Here is a 25,381-nt window from a genome sequence, read left to right on the forward strand (position 1 = left end):
CAAAACTTGTCGGCGTCGACAAAACCTGGATCGGACCGGACCGGATCACGGATCGGATCACGAACCGGATCACGGATCGGATCACGGATCGGATCAAGGAAAAAAATTCAAAATTTTGTTGAGCAAATTGCACTAGAGTGACTACTGTGAGCAGAAAGTTTTATTTAATTCAGGTGTGATATTCCTTTATTCTTTCATAATATCAAGCCAACCGGGAGCTGGTCACAGATGAATTTTTTTCAGGCTGTTGGGTTTTGACTGCGATGATCAATCATGTCTTCATATCTTTCTCCGCAGTTCAGATAAATGATATTTCGTGTATTCACTTGCATCAAAGGTAAACTGTCATAAAACGAGTCAGTATGGTAATAATAGGACGAACGTATGAATAGAAACACAAAAAAATTAAACACCTGATGATTTCAAACAATTTCCGTTTTTGAGACAAGTCTATACTTTTACAAGATGTGAGTTTGGAATACGATATTTCGCACTGGAATAAAACGAAACAAACCATTTGTATTTCAAGGAAATATAGCTGTTTTACAAAAAATTCTAGGAATGACATCGATAGTGTGAACGATAACGCAACTCGAGAATAAACAACATTTTAGGAGTTACGTCACGAGTTTTAGAGTTATTTTTAGGGTCGTAAAGAGTCGCCTTTAAATAGAATAAAACCTTAAAATGATCGTGTTCTAGGATAGAAAACACTTAAGAGGTAAGAACAAATCAAAACGGAATGAGGATCCTTAAGGATGGCAAAGATTAACGGGGATTGCAAATGACGAACTTGAAAAACTAGGCTAGTTTTTTCAAGATGTGCAAATCGTGACGTAGCTCCTTCAAAGCAAGTCGTGTCCTTAAGCTTTCGTACGTAAGTTTTCTCATTAACTGTAACGCCAACTGTAACGCTCACATCTGACACGAAGATGTAGCCGAGAATTAGCCACTGATAACAATTTCAAAAACGAGAATGGGAGGTTCACGCAAGCTTCGAGCCAACTAACGTTCAAATGTAACTACATCTGCCTGTTCATTACAATTTAAATTCGTCGTAAATTAGGCGCTTATGTGGCTTTTTAAATGACCTCTTGTCATTCTCTGTAATTAACATGTCATTGCGTCAAATTCAGGATTCTTATTTTCATTTAACATATTTTAGTTTTCCACTTTTATTTTCTATTTATTATCTTATAAACGGTTTGATTTTTGTTTTTGATTTTTTTTTTCTTTAAAACTTTGTTTGTTTTTTTTTCTGTGATCCGATCCGTGATCCGATCCGTGATCCGGTCCGTGATCCGATCCGTGATCCGATCCGTGATGCGATCCGTGATCTATCGACGCCGCAAAACTTGTCGTCCACTCGTGATAGTGAAAGAAGGGGTGGCTACTAAGCAGAGTACATTACACATTTCGACGAAAAATAGGGGAGAGGCGGAAGGGGAAGATGTATCTTCCTGTTTGGGTTGCTACATCTATTTGAAATAAGTTTCTAAGAACAGCTTTTACACTGTAAAAAGCTGAGATTCAACAAGCTTTTTTGCTCAACTCAGAAGTTTCTGAAGTTGGTTGAGGCGATCACACAGAGCGACGAGCCAACAGTTCAGAACAAGTGGAAGTGCCTTGGGACGGATAAGTTCTGGGTGATCGTTCAGAAATCCACAGTATAAAATTATTTCGAAAAACACAATAGGTAGGTGGCTATATAAGTTTATGTTTGCCCAGCGAGTTTCTACTTGATCTGGTCTGTAGTGCTTTTTTAAAATCCTGTTATGGTAATGATTTCTTGCTCTCAACCATTGTCAACGTAAGTTGTAAATATAATAGTGATCTGTTTGACAATACGGTATCGATGAATCAGAGCGTGTTTTCTCGCCACAGAAGGGAGTTTACGAAACCACGACGGCAACGGTAACGGGAACGTCACTGAACAAAAGAATTAATGAGCAGTACAATGGCTGTGCACGTGCGGTATAATTCTTGGTACATTTCTTTGCCGTCCTCAGCAAAACAACGTGAAATGACGAAATTTTGCGTTGTCTGGAGAACGTGAACTACGACGGCTAATTTTTTTAAATTTCTGTTTCAAATTTATCGCTGTGTTCCGGATTTAGTTCTGCGATAGTTTTGACAGTGATAAACAAAGTAAGTGACTTAAGAGTATCGCGAGATTCGTAGGTAAAATATAAATTCATTTTTTAATCGACGTTGTCCTCGGCGTCGGCATCGCGGTTTCGTAAACTCCCTAGTATTTCTGTCAGGCGAACAGCAGCGTTTTTTTTAAACGGTTGTTGTGCTATTGTCAAGTGACAGCAATATTAAACGGAGGATGTCAATAAATAAACCGTACAAGCACTGAAAATTAGATAAACTTTGAAGTTGATTAGCCTACGATTGCAGCGGCGGCGGAGGGCTCTTACGTGGCCGATAGTAACTTTTCAGTTTTTAGTTTTAAGGACGGTGCGTACTAAATACAACGGTTTTTTCGCCAGGTTAGGACCACGCGGAAAACGTAGATCTTTGAAAGGGCTACTGGAATCCCCGAAGAAAAATTGGGGTAGCCATGCATTTTTCGAGATAATTAGCCTTAAATCTCAACAAGAATGCTGACATCAGCATTTTTCTGAAAAAAGAAGGAAAGGATATTTCTTCACAGATTTCCTTAGAATTCGCCTTTACAGACAGAAAAGCAAACAGATTTATAAAGATCTTAAAGCTACATGGTAAATGGTAACATAAATACCATTTTTAGTATGTTTTTAATAACAAAATTGTTGCAATGGCACTTTTGAGATCTCTCACAGCCTTCCTCTGGTTCAGCTAAAATACAGTCTAAATACCTTTTGCTCACAACCAGAAACTAATCACGTGTTGAATAGGCTTGTCACTTCCATTTCACAACATAAAATGTAGGGGTAGCTATGTGTTTTTTTAAAGTTATTGATCTTTTTTGAAAAATTTTATGTTGCCCGTTACATATTTTCCTGTCACCTCCCCAGTAAGTAAAACATTTGCTTATCTTGAACTTGTTTTGCGCGCGCACTAGGCCATCTGCAGGTACATGTTTACAGTTGGATTTCAGTGCAATTTTCAACAGATAACAGCTAGTCTTTCAGCTGGAAGACATTAACAGTTAGTGGTTAGCGATATGCTGCTATTCTGGTGTTGCTGGTTTAAGTACAGGTTCATTAAACTTGATTTGGTCACAGTGGGAAAATTTTGCTTTCATTTCAGTCATGTACTTGGTAGTGTAGTTAATTGCGTCAGTGACAACCCCAGCGTGCGTGTGGCACTTAAACCTGCCTCGCGTGATGTGCAGAACGTGTGCACACTAACAAAAGTAGGCACCGTCCTTAAAACTTAAAATTAGTTTTTCCCTTGCTTTTGTTTCACTTATTGAAAAATCTGGTTGGAACACACCACCCTAAAGATGGTATGGTGTTTTGGGGAAGAGGGGATATGTATTAGCCTCGGATGTTTTTCTCAAAAGTGCCCCGTCATTTATTCACTGATTCAGAAGGATTCCAAGAAAACCTTACAGAGGGAGAGGGGTAGGGGAGTGGGGTGGTGTGGGAAAAAATGCTTTGGAAGGGTTTAGTTTTTGATTTGGTTGAGAAGTCACATTTCACTGGTTGTCAATTGAGCCCTTATTCTTGTGTTCTGTCACACCATTCCTTTTTCTAGAAATTAGGTGTGTGTTTTGTCCTTTCACCATTCACTGAAAAAGGGGCACCTCTAGAAAATGCTTACCTTGTCATTGAGTTTTAATTTATGACATTTTTCAAAGATTTATGGCTACTTTACAGATTCTTTTTTTAGTCAACATGTATTAAACTTTCCCAGAACTCAGAAAACTAGTTTTGCCAGGGGTGAAACAATATAATTTGCCTTTTGCAGATACTATAAAATGAATCAAGTTGATAGAAAAGCAAGCACAAAAGAGTTTGAGGAAGAAGGAATAGTTAACCAAGAGTGTGTCACTGTAGAATCAACAGATGGTATGGAATATTTCGCTAGGTTTCCCAATCACTGCAATGTGTTTCCAAGCTCTTGTCACAGCTTAACAGTTACAGAGAAGTACTTGGCTGAAGGTCTAGTTTTTGGCCCACAGACAATCAATTTAAGTGATAAATTGAATTTACTGAATCCTTGGCTAAAAAACTTGATGAAGTTCATTATTTTGAGACTAAATGGCAATAATATCCATGGATCAACATTTGAATTAAAAAGAAAAACATTAGCTGTTTTTGAACAATTTATTGGTGATTTCTACCAACTTCTGTGCTTGAAAATGATTATCTCTAGTTGTTTATACAGTGCAACTACACACACACATAATCTATGTTTGTTGTAGGTTTAGCCAACAGGGACAAGGCAACAGTGTCCAGTCCACCAAAAATCATATTCTGTGTAAGAGAACCTGCACCAAACCACAGTGCACTTCTTAAAGGAATTCCAAATGAGCCTATATGTCAACCATTGGACAATCAAGTTCTGTTTGGGCGTGGTCATGGAGTGGGGGTGTTTTTGAATGATGAGGAAGCTTCACGAGAACACATGAAACTCTTCTTGCAAACAAACCCTGCTACTAGTGAAAATGTGTTTGTTGTTAAGACTGTAAGCAGTACCAAGCCAGTTTATATCAATGGAAGTCCCTTACACAAGCAGGCTGGGGAGACAGTCCTGAACACCAATGACAGACTTAAAATAGGACAGCTGGAGTTCATTGTCACTGTCGAACCAGGTAATTCAGTGGATTATTTCCAACTTGAATTCACCAGGAGTGGGGTTAATCTTCAACAGCCTAACATGCAAAAAGCAGTAAATACTCCACAGCTAAGGGGAGGTGTTAACCCAGGGCAAGTATTCATGGCAAACCAGGTTGGTGCTGTTATTCTGCCCAACAATGGAGTGCCTGCAAATCCAGCTGTTAACATGAACATTTCAGCCAATGGAGGGGTTTCATATTATGGAATGCCCATGGCACCCACCTACCAGCCCATGCCTGTTGGAATTGGTCATCCCACCTACCACCCCATGTCTGCTGGAATGGGTTACTCCACCTACCAGCCCATGCCTGCTGGAATCGGTCATCCCACTTGCCAGCCCACACCTGCTGGAATGGGTTACCCCACCTACCAGCCCATGCCTGCTGGAATGGTTCACCCCACCTACCAGCCCACGCCTGCTGCAATGGGTCAATCCTTTTTTCGACCACAGCCAACACATCCAAGATTTCAAAGCAGTCCTTGTTCTGAGCCTCAGCAAGAGTCGTTGCCGTCAGGAATCTATGGTCCCGCGTTACACGAGAATGGACATGCATCAGCACAAGATAGAAGGGAAATGTTTCTTGCCAAGCAGCCATCTGAGCAAAGTGAAGTTTGTACCGAAACTGGACTAGAAGAGGACTCTCACATTTCAATACAGGAGACTGGCAAGCCAAAAACTCTTTAAAAATGTAATAAAATATTGTAATGACATGCCATTTCTCTTGCCATGTACCTGTTAACAAAGTGAACATTTTGAGGTGTAGTAGTCCAGGTAAAGTAGGCCTTTAACCAGAAGAAAACAGGTACACTCTACAATATGATGCACGAGGAAACATGCCAGCAAAAGCAGTCAATGCTGATCACATACTTAAGGATGGTGCCTCCTCGCCTCCTCATTAAATACAGGCATTTTTCCACATAGTTTATGCCTGGCCCAAAAAGCCTGGAGATGCTAAAAACAGCAAAACATAGGATAAGAGTGCTTCAAGCCCACATGGTGGGCACTAGAAAGGGGAAGGAAAGGGAGAATTGGGCGTGGAGGGCTGCATGCTCTTTCCCCTTGCTTTGTGCACTCACGCTTGATTTCCCCCTTTCCCTTCCCTTTTCTAGTGCCTGCCATGCAGGCTAGAATGCTTGGTGCTACACTTGTGACTTGACTAACTGTCAGCCCCGGCATCTCAAGGTTGATAATGCTGGCATAATTTTAACCACTGATTTTGAGGTATAAATTAAACAAATTCATATTTTGGTCCTGCAATGAGGAATTCAAAAGATGCTACATAGTTTCTGCAGTTCATACAGTTTCAATAACTGTTTATCCTGTGCATCCAAGATTTACTGTAAAATGCTCAAATCTCTTTATATCTTCCTGTGTTACTGTGCTCGTGTTATGTGACAAAACATTAAGGAAATCCTCAAGTGTCACTGGGCGGGGTTGAATCTGCAGAACAAAAAAAAAGCAGAACATTGTCAACAAGAATCAGCCAAACAGCATAGGATATATACCATAATCACTAAGCAAGTCAATGGTTTTACCATGCAGTATCATTTACTAGATCAAGAAATTGACACATGTACAGTGGCTATTAGTATGCCACAAGTTTGAAAGAAGTGGCACCTGAGTTTGTTTAATATTTGTTGAGGACAGCTTCAGTGCTCACAAAGTTGTAGCTAAATTGCTTTATATCTACAAACATTAAAAGTGATAAAAGCTTAAGATAAAAGTGAATGGCATTTCAACCAACCATCAGCCATTTTCAAGTTCAAGTCCTTGGTTTAATATATAGGCCCTTTGCAGGATCCGGTCACATGGTACGGAATTAATTATGCAGGGACGCAAGTTGCACAGTGGGACTTCCAAAACAAAGGAAAGTCAGGCTGGACTGGTACGAGTTCCTTTGTTTTGGAAGTCCTACTGTGTAACTTGCATCCCAACATAATTCACTTTTATCATTAGCTTTTGTTACAGAGTATATTTTAAAAAATGACTTATTCCATAAATCAAATGTTAAAAGCTAGCTTGCTTATGTTTCAACTGGTCATAAGCATTCAGTCCAGTTGAATGTAAGTAGTAATGTATGGATTAGTTAAGTTAAGGTACATGCAGCCAAAAGCAAACCAAATTTATCATAAACATACCAAGTTTTTGAGAAGGACTTTTCAGTCTAGGGCCTGGCTAGAGAGAATGAGAGCCAGCACAGCTGCAGCACTGGAACTTCCATTAATTATAATCTAATTAAATTTGAGCTATTTCAAATTCTCTTTCTGTCATCGATGCAATTGTGATTTTCATTATCATTATTATTATTATGAAATCTAACAATTGGGAAGATCAGATACATTTACCTTTTCAGAATGGAGATCTTTCAAAGATGAGTGAATGCAAAATTCTTTTCAGTTTCTGGGCATGGGACATAGAACAGGTCTGTCAAAATGTGATTGGAAAAGAAAAGATAACAATGAAAGATTGGCAGTAAATAACCTCTCTGTCTAGTGTGTATTTAACAGGTAAACAAATGAACAGTTAAACATACTTATGGTGTGGCTTCCCAGTGGGTTAAATTATATATATATAATTACAAGTCAAAATAAAAATTTCATTCATCAAGTGTTGTAATCGGTTGACAGTAACAATCATAAAACAAGATGCCTAAAGGCGATTCTGTGGGATGCGTCGGCTTGTGAGCATAACATTAGAATGAATTGTGCTGCAGTTACAGTAAACTGCCATGAGTAGTCAGTTAGATCAGTCATATAGAAATCACTGTAGGAAGTACTCAAGAAACTGTGACTGTGTTTGTACACAATATACTTGTCTCCTTTACAATTGTAATGTCACAAGGTACAAATTGATTGGTTAGTCTGTTGGATAAGAAAAATCGCACAAAACTGTATTTAAGGTAAATATGTCACTAAAGACAACATGATCAGACATAGTAGCAAATGAGTTGCAATATTGTCTTAAATAGTTATGCACCTATCAATGTTAAGCTGCTGGGGGGGAGGCCGGGCATAGGGGGGGGGGGGTTTGACGTAACAAGTCTGCCCGTGGCTGGGACTTCTGATCATTTGCCGAGTCCCGGGGTCGGAACTTTTGACTTCAACCGTTAGTAGACTGGGTCCTATTGACGCCATCTTGGATATCCGCAAAATTGACCATCTTGGATGACCAAGAATGACTGAAAACAAACTGTGCAGAATTGGAAGAAAACAATGTTCCAGATCGCTGGCTGTGTATGAGATGCTCAGAAGTTTGGTGTTGAACTGAACATTGTTGCAGACATTCCGTAAACAAGGCCTTTGTTACAGATCTTAGTTTTTCCTTAGTTAAAGGTTAACTCCATTGCTAAACAACATTGATTTGTATTTTGAAAGTTGTGCATGGAAACAAATTTCCGAATCCTACATAACAAAAGACTGTTTTTAATTTAAGCTCAAATGAATTGAAATTATGAAACATTTTACAGGATAGTGTTCTGTATTCACCTTCATACATTCATTGAATTTGCAATGCATGTTGTTTCTAAGCATGGTTATCATTTTAGTACTGAAATGAAATTGAATTATTGAACTTCATCTTTACGAGCCTACCATGTGCAGTGTATTATTATGAATTAGTGAATACATCTAAGATCTTGAGTCCTCTTATGGGGCTTTTTTCATATTTCTCTACTACAGATAGAGGTTAACATTTTCCATCGTTTCTGTTTAAAATGTAAGTAGTTAAAATGTCACAATGGTGTACGTAGGACATTAGTCATGATAAGAATTTCCATGTCTACACTAGTCTTGTTTAGTCGTATGCGTTTAGGCAGTTGTCATAATTTTAATATAAATTAGGTGACATTTCTATATTATACAGACGCATTTTGAAGTTGTTGCTTTGTAGCCTTTTATTTACAACTTTTTGATGTTTAATTCTTTTTTGACAGACCTATGCCTTTTTCTAGATAGAGGTGGAGAATTTGCATTCTTTTGACTAACACTCTCTGGGATGGGGCATTTGCACTCTTTTGATCAAGGTTAATTTCCCTGGGGTCGGGTATTTGAACTGAAAAGATGATCAGAGTTCAAATCCCCCGCCTCTGCCTGGCCTCCCCCCCCCCCCCCCCCCCCAGCGGCATAACATTGATAGGTGCATTAAGTTAAAGAAAACAGTCTACTGGACATCAAAAGTTTCCTGGGTGAGTTAAGCAATAATTTATGAAATGCTGTTGTGGCTGTTCACTGCTAGCGGTGACATTATTTGACTCTTTGGTATGAACTGGTATAGCAAAAATATGGTCGATCAAGAATCGAGCTAGCAAGTGGTCCGTGTAAAATTACGGTAATTTTACTCCTGTCAAACTCAGGTCATCTTCTATGCGCTTCCAAACATAGCTCACGCAGTGACATTTCAATCATAAATAAAGGTTATTGATTAATTGATTGATTGACTGATTGATTGATTGATTGATTGATTGTCATTTTTGTCGATTTGCGTCAACGATGAAAAAGGAAATCATATTTCCCCGGAGGAAAGGTACTTACCTCACTGGGAGATGTAGTTCTTCAAACTCCCTCCGAGACTGATACGAGCAACACTTCTGCAGAGCGCGGCCGCGCGCAGTCTGGGTACCACAATTTTAAAAAGTTCAAGGCATTCCTTGCTTCCTCTGAGAGAGTAGTGCGAAGGTCCCGAATGACAGTAACAGGGAGGGGAGGAACAGAAAACCGACACTGGTAGGGGAACAGTATTGCTCATATCAGTCTCCGAGTGAGTTTGAAGAACTACATCTCCATGTCAGGTAAGTACCTTCCCTCCGGGGAAATATAATTTCTTCTTCACCCCCTCTACGACTGATACTCACAATACTTGTGCAGACTTTAAGGGTCACTGACATGAGAACCATAATCCTCAACATAAACCAGGCTTAATAGTAACCAAAGGGACACCTGCTCGTGCAGCTGCAGAGGTAGAGGCACTCCTAGTGGAGTGGCAAGCAATCTCTGCTAGCTGCATAGTTTTTCTCAGCCATTTGGACAAAGTCTGACTTGAGATGAGTTTAAACGGTCTGACAAATGAAATCAGGAGGCGAGAAGATTGCCGCCTGGTCTCCGTCCTGGATCGATACTCCTGTAAGTTTTTAACTATGCAAAACTTAGGACTGTCTGGGAAGGCAGGCTGATAAATTTTCCTAGCCGGGTGACCAGGTCTTGACACCTTTGAGTATTTAGCCAAAGAGAATTCCCTGGAATTACTCTTGATGGAGACAAAGTCCAGATCCAGTTTAATCAATTCATTTGCACAAGCAGAAGAAGTCAAGGCCAGTAATGCTGCTAATTTCAGGGATAGCATTTTTAGTGTAAGGCCAGCAGGTGGATCCAGGGTTGCGAGAAACTCGAGCAAGCGCTTAACATCCCAGGTTGAGCTCAATCTAGGAGTTGGTGACTTCATGCGAAAAATTCTCCTCATAAAACGAGACACCACTGGAAGGTCTCCAAGCTTAGTCTGACCCACAGGCAGGTATCCCTGTGAAATAGCAGACTTATACACTGCCAGAGTTCTATATTCTAGGGACTGATTTGTCACTGTCTCTGTCAAACAGGTCAATACATCTGTGACTGGTGCTGAGTGGGGGCACAAGCCCCTGGAAGAACACCAATTGGACCATGCCCGCCAAGGACCCTGGTAACGCTTCTTGGTTGACTGGGACCATGACGCTAGGAGGACATTAGTTACCTCTTCAGGGAAACCTGCCGCCTGGTAGGCTGACCCGATATCGGCCATACAGTCAGACTGAGAGACTGCCACAGCGGGTGAACTGCCTCTTGGTCGAAAGGCAGAGACAGCAGTGACTTCCCCTTGGGAAGTGGGTACGGTGTACCTGTCAGCATCAGCTGAATCTGAACATACCATGGTTGACCTGGCCAGTCTGGGGCTACTAGTAGGGCGGTTGCTTTGTCACTTCTCACTTTCTCAAGAATTCGAGGTAGTGGCACCACTGGTGGGTGGATGAAACTCTTCCACTGGCTCCAGTCCTGTTGAAAGGCAGCCACCGCTGAAGCACTGGGGTTGGGAAGTCGCGACAAATAAAGAGGCAGCTTATGGTTCAAACGCGACGTGAACAGGTCTACCTCCGGAACATAGAAGTGATGTGCTATGTCCCGAAAGACATCCTTCCGAAGCATCCACTCTGTGCGCATGTTGAATTCCCTCGAAGCTGCGTCTGCTTTGCAGTTTCTGCTTTCCAAATTTCCGGAATTTTTGGTTTAGTGGGTTTCTTAGTTGCCTCCTTCCCAGGCTGCTCGCGGCTACGCCACTCGTTTTCGAGCGCTTTTGTGAGCGCGCTAAAATTCCTTATCACAATCATGCCGAGGACATTGAGAAAACATATTACGTTCGTAAATTTTTTTGTTTACATGAAGGACGAAATTCGCTCAATTTTTTCAAACTTGAAGCCAATATCTGTGACCAGGGGCCCGTTTCTCGAAAGCCCGGAAACATTTCGGGCCCGGAAAGCCGTAGCAAAATCTCGAACCTTACGATTACAGAACTGTTTTATTCACGCATTCTTAATATGAACAGAGGTTCCCTTCATACAAGAAGTTTCAGGCGTATGCACTTCTCCGTTTGTAGATACAGATGAACTAAAAATGGCTTTACGGGCCCGAAGAGTTTCCGGGGCTTTCGAGAAACAGGCCCCTGGCCGGGACGAGCGAAACCATAGCCGTCCTCAGTTCTTCTCGTGGGAAGATGTCGTCAGGCTCTGGGGACGAGGTGAAATAAGAATGCGCTGATCAAATCATTTCTGAACATGTGGAAAGAACAAGGAATCATTTCTTGTCGGACACTTGTTCTAGGAAAGAAAGATTTTTGGAGCAGAAAGATTCCTTTATGTACGTTGTTTTATGAGATCCAAACCTGCCAGGTATGTGTATGTATACAAACAGGGTACAAATTACATTTTTCAGGCATATTTTTAACGTAAGTAGCATGTTCGGTGTGGGAATCGACTGAGGCCTTTGAGCTGCTGTTATTTTTTCAATTCCAAACTTTCGCCGATCTACGGCATTGTCAGGAAAAGCAAAGAAAATAGTCCAACATGCGTAATATATAAAACAGTGTGGGTGACACAAATTATTAGAAAATATGATAAGAGCAATTTATTTTTTTCTCAAGCATCTGAGCGGGCCGGAATCCTAAATCCTCGGATTTGATTGGCTACATGTAAGAGTGTGTGAGATAGGATTAGGACAATTATTTTTGTTGTAAGTAATAATAAGACACTCACAGTTGTCGATCTTCCTCAATTAAGGCTTCCAGCAAATGCTGAGTGATCAGATAAAAAACTACTGCTACAAATGGACAACAGGAGGGAAAGAAAGACATCAGGCGAGTCAACTGCCAGTGACAGCTCAGAGACTGCATCATGCAGACCTTATTATCTAACAGAAACACCAGCTGCTTTTTCTTCATCACAAGTAGTTAGACGAGCTACTCCATCCACTTGGTATGCACCTTGCAGTTCTTCAGCATCAAGAGTTGGTGATTATTCGCAGTCACCTGCAGACCTTATGGATTTTCACAAGAGTAATGAGGTAATATAATGAATATATAGAGTACATGTATGTATATATGTATGTTAGACTGTAATATTTTTTGTTAAATTTTGTGTGATTTAGTTTAAGTGAATAATTTTCAGTAGAGGCAGGGAAAAGATTCCTGCATTGTGATTGGTCTAGAAGCTCTTGAGCTCTGGCTATTTGATGCTTGACCTAAATCTATCAAGTATTCAAACATTATTCTATATAAATCATGTTTCGTTTTTACACAAGCACAATTATTGCAGTTGTTAATTGTACAGTTTTGTCAGCTACAAATAAACCAATCAGAGTTCAAATCAAAGTCATGAAATTGAAGTTGCAAGTATTGCATACATGTGTGATGGCCAGCATTAAATCCAACTTATGATCGGTTAATTGGTTTTAGCAGCTGATTGGCTAATAAGGTTGCCATTTCATACAATATTTAATATGTTGCATGTCTCTTTTTAACAAATTATTAGCAAGTGCACCAAATGCCAATTAAACCAAAGTGCACTTAATCACATTCATGGTTAGATTTTGAAATGATTTGTGAAAACACTCTGGTTGCACTACTGAGATACACAGAGCATTCATTTTCAGTGTCTGGCACTGACTCAAAATGTTTGTTTCTCTGTTTGAGACATTTGTTGATCGCAATTTACAAACAATAACTTCTGAGAAACACCCAATCAAAAATTTAAACTAAGATGATTTGCAGTCCATACTGTGCATTCTCAAGAATTTGCATTTTTTTGTTTTGTATGATGTAAGACATCACAAAATGTAAATATTTTGCAACTACTAAATTTAATTTAACATAAAGTAAATTCAAAGTTTCAAACAACTGCCATTATGGATGCAAAGTGGTTGAAGCTTTATGCTTCGTTCTTTCTCATATCACTTGATGAAACAACTTTGTGGATGTAAAAATCATTGAAGCTGTTGCAAAAATATTTGAACGGCCTCAAAGGTAACGCAGGATACAGGATACAGGCCCAGGATACAGGCTGTGGTTGTAATTTTGCCATGAATGTGATAACAAAAGTGGAAAGAGACCAAGACATAAGGCGAGGTTCTCGCAGCGGGGCAAACTCCCTTTCAGAAGGCGCCAGAGTTCTCGTCTTCTCTTTTAGTTTTCGTATCAGTTAGAGTGTTAAGGATAGATTGGCAATGTTTTTATCAGTCAAGGTATCATTTGGCATTATAAGCAAAGAAGTTTAACTTTCAACTTTCAACTTAACTTTTTAATCAACTTTTATAATTTAGTTGGTGCAATGTCTCTATGATTTTATGGACTTAATAAACGTAGATGTAGAAGGTGTGGTTCGTAATGAATAACATTGATTCGTATTCCATCAAGTAAGATTTGTAATGTTTATAAACATAAGGGTGCTGAGACTGGGTAGTACTGGAAATCATCTTTAATTTCCCCTTTGTATTAATGTTTTGTTACATTAAAAATGCAGGCATTGCTCCTACTGTACTCAGGTGCATTTATTTTAGCTAGGAGTGTCACTGATAACCCTTTTTTTAACTAACAGGTTGTTTTTTTTTGTTCTCTCTGATGCAGCCTTGCAGTTCATATCATCCTTCTCCCAGGCTTCCACTGCCAATCACAGTCTCGACTCAATCCAACAGTGGCAGTAATTCAACACCATTGAGTATGTCTAGATACTTAACTCAAGACTGTTGCCTAAGGAAATTTTTAAGGAGCCCTTTGGGCTCCTAACTTCAAAAGTTAGGAGCCCAAGCCACTTTTTTAGGAGCCCAGAATAAATTTGCCGTGGTAAATCTGGGGGGTTGGCGAGACTGGGGAAGACGGAGGGGGGGGGGGGGGGTGGAGTGAATTTGGAAATTTAAGGGAGGGGTCCGGAGGCAGAGATTTTCCATGAGACACTAATATGGTCTGTTTTATCAATCAAATTTTTGAAATAAAGTGTTCAGCAAAGTGATCAGGTCATCACTGAGAGAGAATACTATTTGTGGTCAAGCAAATTCAATAATTGGTGTATCCATGCAAGTGCTGCAGCTTTTTTTACAAAAATTTATATTGCCTCTTTCGTTTTTGAGTTTAGCAATTCTAAACAAATCATGAAATGCAAGCTGCAAATGAAAACAAATAAAAATGAAATATGCATTTGGGGCGTTTGAATTTGGCCTCACTGAAATGTGCTTTCCTTCCCGGGGCTTCAGGGACATAAGTATAAACAAAAGGTGCATTTTTTAGGTAGCATTACTGCATTATATTGGCTGCTGCTTTGGAGAAAATATATTCTCGTATATTGGGCAGAGCCATGACAATTGGTTTGATAATTTAAAATATAAAACCCTGGTATGCAAAAAGAATTGCAATGCTGTTTTCTTTTTGCTGGCTTGTAGCTACTTGAATATTTCGACTTTTAAGTCATAAATATCCTTTCAGAAACTACAGAAATTCATTCAGTACAGCTAAGTAAAGTTTTCCAAAGTATTGGAGAAAAAAAAAAAAAGCCCAAGAATTTATCCTTATTCAAATCTAAATATAATGTCAGCAGCAGCATCACTCCAATTCCAAAAATATTTGTTAATCAAAGACTAAGTAGTTATTTTGCAACTGGAATCAGTAGGGCATCAACAGAGACACAATCCATTGGCATACATGACATGCATTTATTCAATACTGAGCTTGCAATGCATTGTAGGGCGATTTTCAACTATGGCTGTTTTCGGTTGTTTTGTGAGCGGAGAGAGACTTTGTTGCCGTGTTTTGGCCCATATTTCTCGTGTTAAAAGTAAAACAGGACCAGAGTAGCTGTTGTTTTCCGTTTAATTTACTGTGTGAATGATCTTTTGGCCGATTTCATGAGAAGATTGAAGTCATCGGACAGATTAGATGGGAATGAAAACTCCATGTTTACGCGCCCACTCGGGCTCCTTTAACGAAACTTTAGTCGCCCACACTCGTAACTTAGGCGCCTCAGGCGACCGGGCGCCCGTTAGGCAGCAGCCTTGCTTAACTGTCGAGGGAATGTCAGTCAACCCCAATTGAAATCCGTCACCGTAGTTTGAATCCTAAATACAGTGTTATGTGGGTTGATTTTGTTGTTGATTCTAGCGCCACCTCCTGGAGTTAATACACGTAGTTATCTCTTGGTGCTCCCCTTTCAATTTTATCCCTGATCCACAGAAGCCAACATGTCTAAATTCCAGTTTAATCTGGAAACAGTAGTTGCTGTAAATGAACAGACACACTGAGAATGTTTTTTCTTTCAATGATAATGCATTTTACAATACTCAACAGTACAATGCAATACAATACATTACTTACAATACTGCTTACTTACACTAATAACAATACACTATATCACTTATGGCTAATTACATAGTTGCATTACTTACCGTATTTACAATACTGGTTACTTGCAAAATTACAGTACTTTTCTGACATTCACATCTCATTTTTCCCCTTAATTAATATTATTATTTCACAATAACACATGGTATGAACTTCTAATTTTTTTCCCTCTATATGTACAAGATTACATTTACTCAATGTAGATGAGAATTGAGATTAATATTCATTTTTTACTACTTATTTACATGTTTGTATAATTTTTTTTTTTTAATTTCTCTTCCCATTTGTTATTAGATTTAATCAATGCTACCAACGCACGTCAATAATTATTAGTCTAATTTCATATATTTATCCTGATGAATCTTGAGTTCCTAATCTTGTTATCTACATGCTGACGTATGCAGTTACATGTAATTAAGGTGTGCTTTTTTCCACCCACAAGAAACACATTTTAGTGAAGGATTTCCTTTAGTGTGTGAATTATTGAGGGACTGTAATTATTATGCACAGTGAATATGTCTTGAGAACAATGGTGACTTTACGAATGTATGCTGTGCATAAATCAAGGAGATAGTGTCACCATCTTATTTTGTTTCTGCAGATACATCAGAAAAATCAGGAAAAGGGAAAAGAAGGCTGTCACCCAGTTGGAGTACCCCAGATCCTAAACAAGTCAAACTCACACATGTGGACAAGACAGGTTACTTTATTATATACCTTCAGTATAACATAGAACAAACCTAGCCAAGGAATGCACAGGCTTATTTTTTTTTTAATATTCAAGCCTTCTTCATTCTTTTAGTGTGTGAATTATTGAGGGACTGTAATTATTATGCACAGTGAAGATGTCTTGAGAACAATGTTGGTGACTTTACTAATGTATGCTGTGCATAAATCAAGGAGATACAGTAGTGTCACTACCTTATTTTGTTTCTGCAGATAAATCAGGTAAATCAGGAAAGGGCAAAAGAAGGCTATCACCCAGTTGGAGTACCCCAGATCCTAAACAAGTCAAACTCACACATGTGGACAAAACAGGTTACTTTATTATATGCCTTCAGTATAACATAGAACAAACCTAGCCAAGGAATGCACAGGCTTATTTTTTTTTTTTAATACTCAAGCCTTCTTCACTCTCAGAAGTACATGATGTACAGCATGGCTTACTAATCAACAGCAGCAGTGTTCTCTCAGGTTTAAAACCCTTGGCCTCACCTGATCATGTCCAGAGAACTGAGCAAACCTTTTTTTTTTTTTCACCATTTAGGCAATTAAGATATTTAATATACAAACAAATAAATTCTTTTGTGCTCAACCTGTGAAATGCATGTATTAATGAGGTCTTTAATGGCACTTTGCCAGAGCAGGGTGATACAGTGGTAACAGCTGGGCCCTCACTTCTAGCCAGTGTGTCCTGGGTCTCAGTTCTGGGTTCAGCATCATACATGGGCTGAGTTTGTTGTTGCACAGGCAGCCCAAGCTCTCTCTATGAACCACACAAGCAACACAATATTGCATCGAATTATAAGGGTTTATATGGGATTTTCTACAAGATATCCATGGAGGTAGTTAAAAGTGAAAATTCTCAATAAAAATGCCTTACCTTATTCAATACGTGTGTTGTTTGCTCCTGGTGTGGTTATTTTACCGATTGAACTTGATTTAAGCAACTTTTTTGAATTCCGATTTTCCCTTTATAAAGAGATCTAGATAAAGGGAAAGTCGGAATTCAAAAACGTCGCTTAAATCAAGTTCATTCCGATTTTCCCTTTATAAAGAGATCTAGATAAAGGGAAAATCGGAATTCAAAAAAGTCACTTAAATCAAGTTCAATCGGTAAAATAACCACACCAGGAGCAAACAACACACGTATTGAATAAGGTAAGGCATTTTTATTGAGAATTTTCACTTGTAACTACCTCCATGGATATCTTGTAGAAAATCCCATATAAACCCTTATAATTCGATGCCATATTGTGTTGCTTGTGTGGTTCACAGAGAGAGCTTGGGCTGCCTGTGGTTGTTGGTTCTCCTTTCTTGCTCTGAGGGTCTTTGCCAGCTTCTATATTTTTGCTATCTCCACAAAAACCAGGTCACTTAAGGTGACCGTACCGAACACAGTTTTCGCGCGCGCTTTTACTGTTGCAATTCAGAGTGCGCACAAGGATTTAAAAAACAAACATGCCGTCAATAGAGCAATCATTTTATTTACTCAACACCCGCACTATCTGTGCTATTTTTCTCTATTATTGAATGCAGTGTATTGATTGTTCAAGTCTTTTATTACAAAGATAAGCAAAGAACCCAGCAATTCTCAGCTTTTGCTTTGTTACCGAAAGAACCCAGTTAAATGTAGCGCATGCGCAGCTGCTCGAAAAATTGAGAGCGATTCCTTTTGCAGAAACTTGCCGATTTCTAACGATCCAGTCGTTAAAATTTCAAGAAATTTGGCCAAAAAAATAGTTCAGAAATCACGTAAATGATCTATCACAAAAAATCTGAATTTTAACATAGGGAATTTTTAATAATACAGAACATGCAGTGAAAACGATTTACGGCGAATTACGAAAATCGTCTATGTCAAAATTTTATTACAACAGTGTTGACAGAAGGGCTTTAATGTCAATTCGCAGTGGGCAAATAATGAAAAAAATCTGACGACTGGACTTTTTTTTAAATAAACAAAAACCATTTTTTAAGCCTTGTTTTTAGCCAGCTTCGTTGCCATGGCAACAGCACAAACTTTGGCCAAAATGCGAGAATAAACCCTTCCGTGGTTGACCTTAACTCTTGCAAAAAACGGGCGCCAAAGCATAAATAGTTTAAAAGTAAAGGTGAATTAGGCATAGGCACTTGAAAACTGTGTTCGGCCACCTTAAATCCATTAAAATTACAATTCTATTTGGGGATGTGCCTCTACATTAATTCCAAGTTATTTGATGTATTTTTATTTTTTCATTTCACTTGCAACACAGCATGATTTGGTGACCCCGGCCCTTGCACTTTTAATATCAGAATAAGAGTGTATGTAACTGAGCCCAGCTAGTGAATTAAAAATCAATAAATTAGTTGATGAATAGTTTCATATTCCAACGCTGCAGCCTAACAGGCACCAGGTCACCAGAGACTCTAATATTAGGGACTTTAAGATACTGTACGGCTAGGCTGTAGTACGGCGGCAGATAGTGAAGATCGCTTCCGGTGACGTCATGACGCGCGTACCAGTACGGCTTTCCCGCCGTAGCCTTGCTTTCTACTACGGGAAAGCGCTGGTTTCACGTACTCTTCACTACGTGAGTATAAGCCTGCTGTTTACTTCTCATTTTAACGCTTTTTTGCTGTTTGAACAACTTAGTTTGAAGATAAAGTTCTCAATCATAAAAATCAGTTCTAAGATCATTGTTTCTTTGTCATTTGTACAGAAAATTTAAACGATTTTAACACCTACCGCGAGATGATCAATTCAGTCATATTAGTATTGGGCTGAACGGCCGAAGATAAGAAAGCTTCGTATGTTCTAATCTGAGTTATAATTGTTTATTACTATTCAAAATGTATTTTATTGTAATCGAAAGTTTTGTATTTTCGGGCTTATCACGTAATCGTTGTACGAACAACCTGTCCGTGTTGAAATCTAGCTTTTTTATATCAGAGTTTATATTTTGTTTTGTGGTCAGAATTACAGGCGGTTCTATCAAGTTCTAAAAGGCAAATCTGAGTTCTGGGAGATGTAAGACGGATACAGGAGAAGGAAATCATTGTCATTGATCAAGCCTATTTCGTATGAAAGTAGAATAATCTCTGGTGTCCTTGAAAGTAGTTATTTTTGTAAAGACACGTAGAGACTGCACATACCGTTGCCGTACAGCAAAATCTTAATCATTTGAGTTTGGCAGGTAAAACACCGTTGTCAGCCTAGTCCCTCACGGCCAAAGTAGCCGTAGTAGCAGCTCGCCGTAGCGTATCTTAAGGTCCCTAATTATTGCCAGTGCGGTAGGGTATCGACAGAACACTGACCCCCTTCTGAACCCCTACTGTCTCCCCGACTGATCCCGTACTGACCCCCCTACTGACTCCCCTATTGTCCCCCTACTGACCCCCTTACAGACTCCTTACTGACCCAAGTGGCCTATCAGGTCGGAGCATATCCTGGTTTCTGTAGCATGAAGCAACCAGGAGTAATTCTACTCCCCGCCCCCTTCCTGGATGGGGTGCTGGGTGGAGAGAGGCAATGTGAGAGTAAAGTGTCCTGCCTAAGCACACACACTGTCACTGGCCAGTGCTTGAACCTGGACCACTCAATCTAGAGGCGAGCCCACTAACCATGAGGCCACCACACCTCCCAACAGCACTACTGACTCCCTATGAAATCAGTGAGAAAATAAATAACTAACAGAAATAAATATTAAATAAATAAATAACTGATAAATTGCTTTAAACTTTGGGAATATATGCTCCTCTTCAAAGGAGGCCCATGCCTTGTTGTGTGTTTATATTATGGCTGTGTTGTTCACCATTAGAATGCCATTATTTACACGTTTATAAAGATTTTTAAGAAAGTGTCAAGTGAGATTAAGTTAGCTCGAGAATCCGTGAAAAAAATCCTTTTAAACAAAAAGTTAAAAGCTACTCTACTAAAGAGTGGCAACTCTGCCAAGCCGACACTTCACACAGTTAAAGATTACAAAGAAAAAGATAAGCTTAGCGATAAGAGCATACAGCCAAACCTCTCATCGACGTTCCCTTTTGTTTTTATCTCTAAACGTTTTTGAACAGTTAAGAATAAATTTTTCAATTGCAGTTTTTACCAGTAGTATTTTATGCTGGCTTGAGGTGTCAGGAATAAATTTGTTGTTTCAGTGAAAAGAGAGATGATGTTTTTATCACAACTTTCAATTGATATGTAACAAATTGCATCATTGCTTAACGCCAAGCTTCTACTCTTTCTCATACAGTTGCTTTTAAAGAAGGCAAACCTAGTGACCTTGAACTAAATGATCTGGCGGGAAAGATTTGTACAAAGTGGCAGAAGCTGGGACTTCGCCTGAACATTAGTCAGAATGTACTGGACGAAATAAAGACTAATGAAGAAGATAGACCATATGAGATGTTACTTCACTGGAGAAACACAACAGCTTCGGCTACACTTTATCGTGACCTCTACTATGCTTTGTGTCATCAGGGAGTTGGTCTCAATAACGTGGCCAGAGAATTTTGTGGTAAGGAAACTGCATGACGCACTTTGTTACAGTGTGACTACTTGAACCAGTTGGGGAAATGTAAAAAAATAGCCGGGGATAGGGTCTCCTCACAATCTACAAGACAGTATTTTTAATCTTGATACATTTGCCACAGTACTGTCAACTGACAATAGTTTTCGCTTACATATAATGCGAAGCCATGCTTTTTTTAAATGCTTTGAAATCGAGTTCATAGCTACGGATTGAGTTAAGGAGGGACCCTAAAGGTGACTTTGTTGAAGGGGTTACGGGAGCATTCCCCTAGGTTTCTGGGAAAATATAGGCAAGTTCAAACAGCATTGTTATATCTCCCAACTCAGATAGGTTTTCTGATTGGAGGAGAACGTGTCACGTGTCATGGGTCAAAACTCACTAACTCCCTAGGGCGAACAAAACTCATTAACTCCCTAGGGAAACAACAACTTGAACTTTCGACTCGCACGTGATCAGGTCATGCAACAAAGGGGAAAATATGAACTTTTTGGGTCTTAAAGCTTTTAATTTGGCGCCAAAAAATAGGTCGCCCGCGTTCGGCAACTCGCTCTTCGATCACTGTCGCCACTCGCCAGGTAGGAAAATAGTTGTGTCATTTACAACAAAATATGCTGTTTCTCGTCAAATCAAACCCAGAATTCTCGAGTTACGCATTAAAAGAAGGCAAAGCAACTTAAGTATTGTCTTTATTTTTGTTAGCTTCGAAGAAAAAGACTGTTATCGTGTCGTTTCGGTAGAACAGTTCTGTTTGACTGCCACTCGTACTGCAAGCACAGCCACCGTAGGCGTCAAGAATCACTTTTTCGCGGTTTTTCTATTTTTGAGTCGGAAGGTATAACAAAACACTTAATGACTGGCCCCTCGGGAAACAGTGAGTTTTGTTTCCCCTCGGCCTCAGTGTTTGATGGTCTCGGGGAAAAAAAACTCACTGTTTCCCGAGGGGCCAGTCATTAAGTACTTATTCTTACGCACTGTAGAAGTTTTGGAGGCAAAATTTAATGTCAGCACCAGCCTCGTTGTATGTCGCATACACAATGCAAAGCATGGCGGGAACCTTGCTCACCTACAGCTTGTATGAAGTACAATCAGTGGATTTAATCTTTACCTTGTGGTCAAATGTAAACCACTCGGCAAGTGCTTGGAAAAATTATTTGTGAGAAAAAAAAGTGACCGAAATAGACGTAAGGAAAGCTTTACCCTCACTTTGAACCCAAAAATAGCAGTTTCTATTGAGTTAAACAAACGATTTGAAGACAAAATTCTTTAATTTGTTAGTGCACATGCGCGAAATTTCAAGTAGGTTCTGCTAGGATTATTTGTACTTGCAATGCATTATGGGACGATCGTTGACATGCGTTTACGACAAGTTGAGAAAACACAAAAGCTGCGAAGATTTTACACTGTGAAATCAATCTTTGAGTCAAAAAGATGTCCTAGTGGAAAACACATTAAGGACAGGATGTATGATTATAGACTCTGTAAATTCCAATATTTGTTGATGTAGCATTAGTATATACATGAAAGATGTTACATTGTTTTCCCATGTGTTTCTGTTCAGTTTCAGCTAAATGCATTAATCAATTGTTTTCTAACATTGCCAGTAAAAGTAAATGAACGACCACGACTACTCGCGCGAGAAAAAAAAAATTCTTGTCAAATTACTGTGAATTTTTCAACAAGCGTACGTGTATTGAGTGTGATGACGCGGCTTGCACGCTATGTGATTATTTTATTAAAGTGCTAATTCGTTATCATTACAGTTACTGATTCAGAAGCATCTGCGGAGGACATTCTTGATGTGAAATCCTGTCGAACTAAACTGGCAGAGCATTACAAGAGAACCGCCACAGTGCCCACCTCTGCCTGGTCTAAAAAATCCCCCGTGGACATTCACCAGATCTACACTCGACTGTCCTGGGTGAAAGAGGAACAAACCCCGGCTGGGTCATCACGGTCTGAACTGGAACGTTACACGGATCTGTTCGCTGCCAACAAGAATGGTGTTGTACCAAAGAGAATACTCGTGCAAGGGCAGACGGGTATTGGGAAGAGCACTTTCGTCAAGAAACTGGCTGTGGACTGGGCTGAACTTGATGACGCGACAACTGGAGACAAACAGAAAGATATCCTGAAGACTTTCGAGCTTTTAGTTGTCGTTAATCTTAAAGAAGTGTCAAAATGCCAAAGTCTCAAGGATGTTATAAGTCGCTCATTTATTTTCGCTCGGGAGGAGAAATATCTTACAGATAGCCTACTGAATTACATCACCAACAATCAAGACAAGGTTTTGCTGGTGTTTGATGGATATGACGAATATCGCTGCGGAAGCAACTCTGAAATCTACGAGATATTCAGAGGAAACGAACTGAGGAACTGTTGTGTCCTGATAACAACTCGAATTTCCAAAGCTGACGAGCTACGAGCGTTTAAAGACATGCATGCTGAGATCACCGGGTTTAGTGAAGAGGACAGAGAGGCCTTTGTGTGCAGAATGCTTGGTGGCAAAGCAGAAACATTAAAGCTGTTCCGTCATCTTTCGGTGAAACGTCTGAAGGACCTAGCGAGAGTTCCGTTGCTACTTCTTTTCTTTTGCACCTTATGGAAAAAGGGCAAGTCGAAGAGCTTTCCTGAAAACAAAACAAAATTGTATTTGGCGATTGTCCAGTACGTTTTGGATCACAATCAAGGGAAACATTCTCCTGCTCGCTTTGGCAAAGTTCACGATTTCAAAGAGGTCCTCGCAGAAATCGGAAAGGTGGCCTTAGAATGTCTTTTGAAGGACGATCATGTGTTCGAGTATGATCAATTGTCTGATGCCGTTCTTTGTGACGAAAGTCTCATTACTGGCTTGCTTCAAGTTACCGAGTACGCAGAAAATCTTCGACCAGGAGGGAGGGTATCCTTCATCCACAAGAGCATTCAAGAATTTTTGGCAGCGTGGTTCATCTCTTCCAGATGTGTCCCTGAAGGAAATCTCGGTGGAATTGAACAGCACACACGTACCTTGGAGAATTGTAAAGCCTGGGAAAATGTTTTCCAGTTCGTTTGCGGTTTGTCTGACGATGGAGCAGTGAACGTTTTTCAGCACTTAGCATCAGTCAGGATCTCTAACGCAACACTGGATTTGTCAAAGACAATACCAGATGTAGGAAGCGAGACAGACGAGCCACTGTGTGACGTCACTGGCAGGCATGAGAGTTTCAGAAACTTGGTTGACGATTCTTTCAAAGAAGTTCAATCAAAAGCTGCACTGGCGAGACATTGGTTGGATTGCTTAGCTGGTGTCATCCTGGTTACCCCTACAAGGCCATTTCCTGAACATATACTAAAGATGACAATTCTAAATGAAGATTCTTCCTGTAAAGCTTTATTTTTTCACGATGCTCGTTATTGTCGTTTATTTCGTGGTGATGACAGAGACTGGATGTCAAGGCTATATGGGGTGCTGGAGGTTTTCGATTGCTTACATGTCCCAATGAGAATAACCGAGAACTCTGCTGCTGTCTTGATTGGAGATTTTTTAACGCAGTTCAAGACTGTTGAATGCGAAAGGTGTTGTTTTAATTGTGTCATTCGTGTCCATAATAAGAAAGCTCAGTTTTACGTAACAGGGTTATGGCTGTACTGTGATAACCATGCGAGACTGTTTACTGAGACTATTACCATTTCTACTCCATCTTGCTCCGAAATTTCGTGTTCAAAACAGTCATGTTTGAAATTCTTAAGATCTCTTGACTGTAATGAAATTGTGAACGCGCAGACATTGAAGGATCTTGGTGCAGTTATCAGAAACTGTAAACAATTGAAAACCATTGAATTTGGTAAATGCGGAGAAGGTATGCGTGAACTGCTGGAACAAGTACCAAATCCCAGCACGTGCTATGTGAACATTGGTGGTCCACTGTCACAGGGTTCATTGACATCACTGCAACCAGCAACAATGGCTGTGTCACCACGATTTATCAACATCACCGCTCGTAAACTTAGGTTACTTGATTGCTGAGCTGCAGCAGTAAACAAACTTGTTTCTAGCCGCCTGGCTCCAGCTGCAGCCGCGGCGCTCGGTTGGTTACTTCCTAGAATGTGGCCGTTTTAGAAGCACTCCATTTATTTGGGGTGGAAGGAAGCATTTTGCAAGAGTAGGAAATGGAGGCGCTGTTTGGAGGAATGAACAAAACATTCCCAGCTTTACAATGGCTTCAGTTGAGCTTCATGATTTCAACGCAAAGGGTAGCCTTGCTCCACTCACCAAGCGCGTTCAGTTCTTTCCCAACTTGACATATTTAGGTCTTTGGAGCTTAAATAATGGATGAACGTGACTTACATGGTCTGCTGGATAGCTTAAGATCCATTCCTAATCTGAAGGAACTGATTCTACGCTTCAATCCACTGGGTTCCAGGGACGAGGTACTATCCTTTGTGCAACAAGCACTACCTCAGGTTCATCTTGACTATTGGTAATACCAGGTTCA

General features: G+C 39.8%; 3 protein-coding genes across 3 annotated transcripts; 2 read left to right on the forward strand and 1 right to left on the reverse strand.

The window, feature by feature from the left end:
* The first annotated feature begins 1,367 nt into the window (after positions 1–1,367).
* Positions 1,368–7,380, forward strand: LOC110045389 (uncharacterized). Its single transcript, XM_020750992.2, has 3 exons — positions 1,368–1,696; positions 3,901–4,001; positions 4,358–7,380. Exons 2-3 carry the CDS (start codon positions 3,911–3,913, stop codon positions 5,455–5,457), a joined length of 1,191 nt encoding a protein of 396 aa, XP_020606651.2. The 5' UTR covers positions 1,368–1,696; positions 3,901–3,910; the 3' UTR covers positions 5,458–7,380.
* A 1,501-nt stretch (positions 7,381–8,881) lies between these two features.
* On the reverse strand, positions 8,882–11,087 carry LOC149097996 (uncharacterized). Its single transcript, XM_089277106.1, has one exon. It carries the CDS (start codon positions 10,669–10,671, stop codon positions 9,670–9,672), a length of 1,002 nt encoding a protein of 333 aa, XP_089133232.1. The 5' UTR covers positions 10,672–11,087; the 3' UTR covers positions 8,882–9,669.
* A 156-nt stretch (positions 11,088–11,243) lies between these two features.
* LOC110050923 (uncharacterized) lies at positions 11,244–25,213 on the forward strand. Its single transcript, XM_089277100.1, has 7 exons — positions 11,244–11,683; positions 12,071–12,353; positions 13,912–14,002; positions 16,277–16,375; positions 16,615–16,713; positions 20,631–20,894; positions 22,670–25,213. The coding sequence occupies exons 2-7, from the start codon at positions 12,117–12,119 to the stop codon at positions 24,910–24,912; spliced, it is 3,033 nt and encodes a 1,010-aa protein (XP_089133226.1). The 5' UTR covers positions 11,244–11,683; positions 12,071–12,116; the 3' UTR covers positions 24,913–25,213.
* The last annotated feature ends 168 nt before the right edge of the window (positions 25,214–25,381 follow it).

This window comes from Orbicella faveolata, unplaced genomic scaffold, assembly GCF_042242905.1.
Source record: "Orbicella faveolata isolate gen_17 unplaced genomic scaffold, um_ofav_v1 contig_46, whole genome shotgun sequence".
In the NCBI taxonomy this organism is placed as follows: Eukaryota; Metazoa; Cnidaria; class Anthozoa; order Scleractinia; family Merulinidae; genus Orbicella; species Orbicella faveolata.

Bases quoted from the DNA above. Each gene is read 5' to 3' on its own strand.
- LOC110045389 (XM_020750992.2), top strand. From the start codon at position 3,911: ATGAATCAAGTTGATAGAAAAGCAAGCACAAAAGAGTTTGAGGAAGAA. The intron at 4,002-4,357 runs GTATGGAATATT...TGTTTGTTGTAG, and splicing joins CACTGTAGAATCAACAGATG to GTTTAGCCAACAGGGACAAG.
- LOC149097996 (XM_089277106.1), bottom strand. From the start codon at position 10,671: ATGGTATGTTCAGATTCAGCTGATGCTGACAGGTACACCGTACCCACT.
- LOC110050923 (XM_089277100.1), top strand. From the start codon at position 12,117: ATGGACAACAGGAGGGAAAGAAAGACATCAGGCGAGTCAACTGCCAGT. The intron at 12,354-13,911 runs GTAATATAATGA...TCTCTGATGCAG, and splicing joins ATTTTCACAAGAGTAATGAG to CCTTGCAGTTCATATCATCC. The intron at 16,376-16,614 runs GTTACTTTATTA...TTGTTTCTGCAG, and splicing joins CACACATGTGGACAAGACAG to ATAAATCAGGTAAATCAGGA.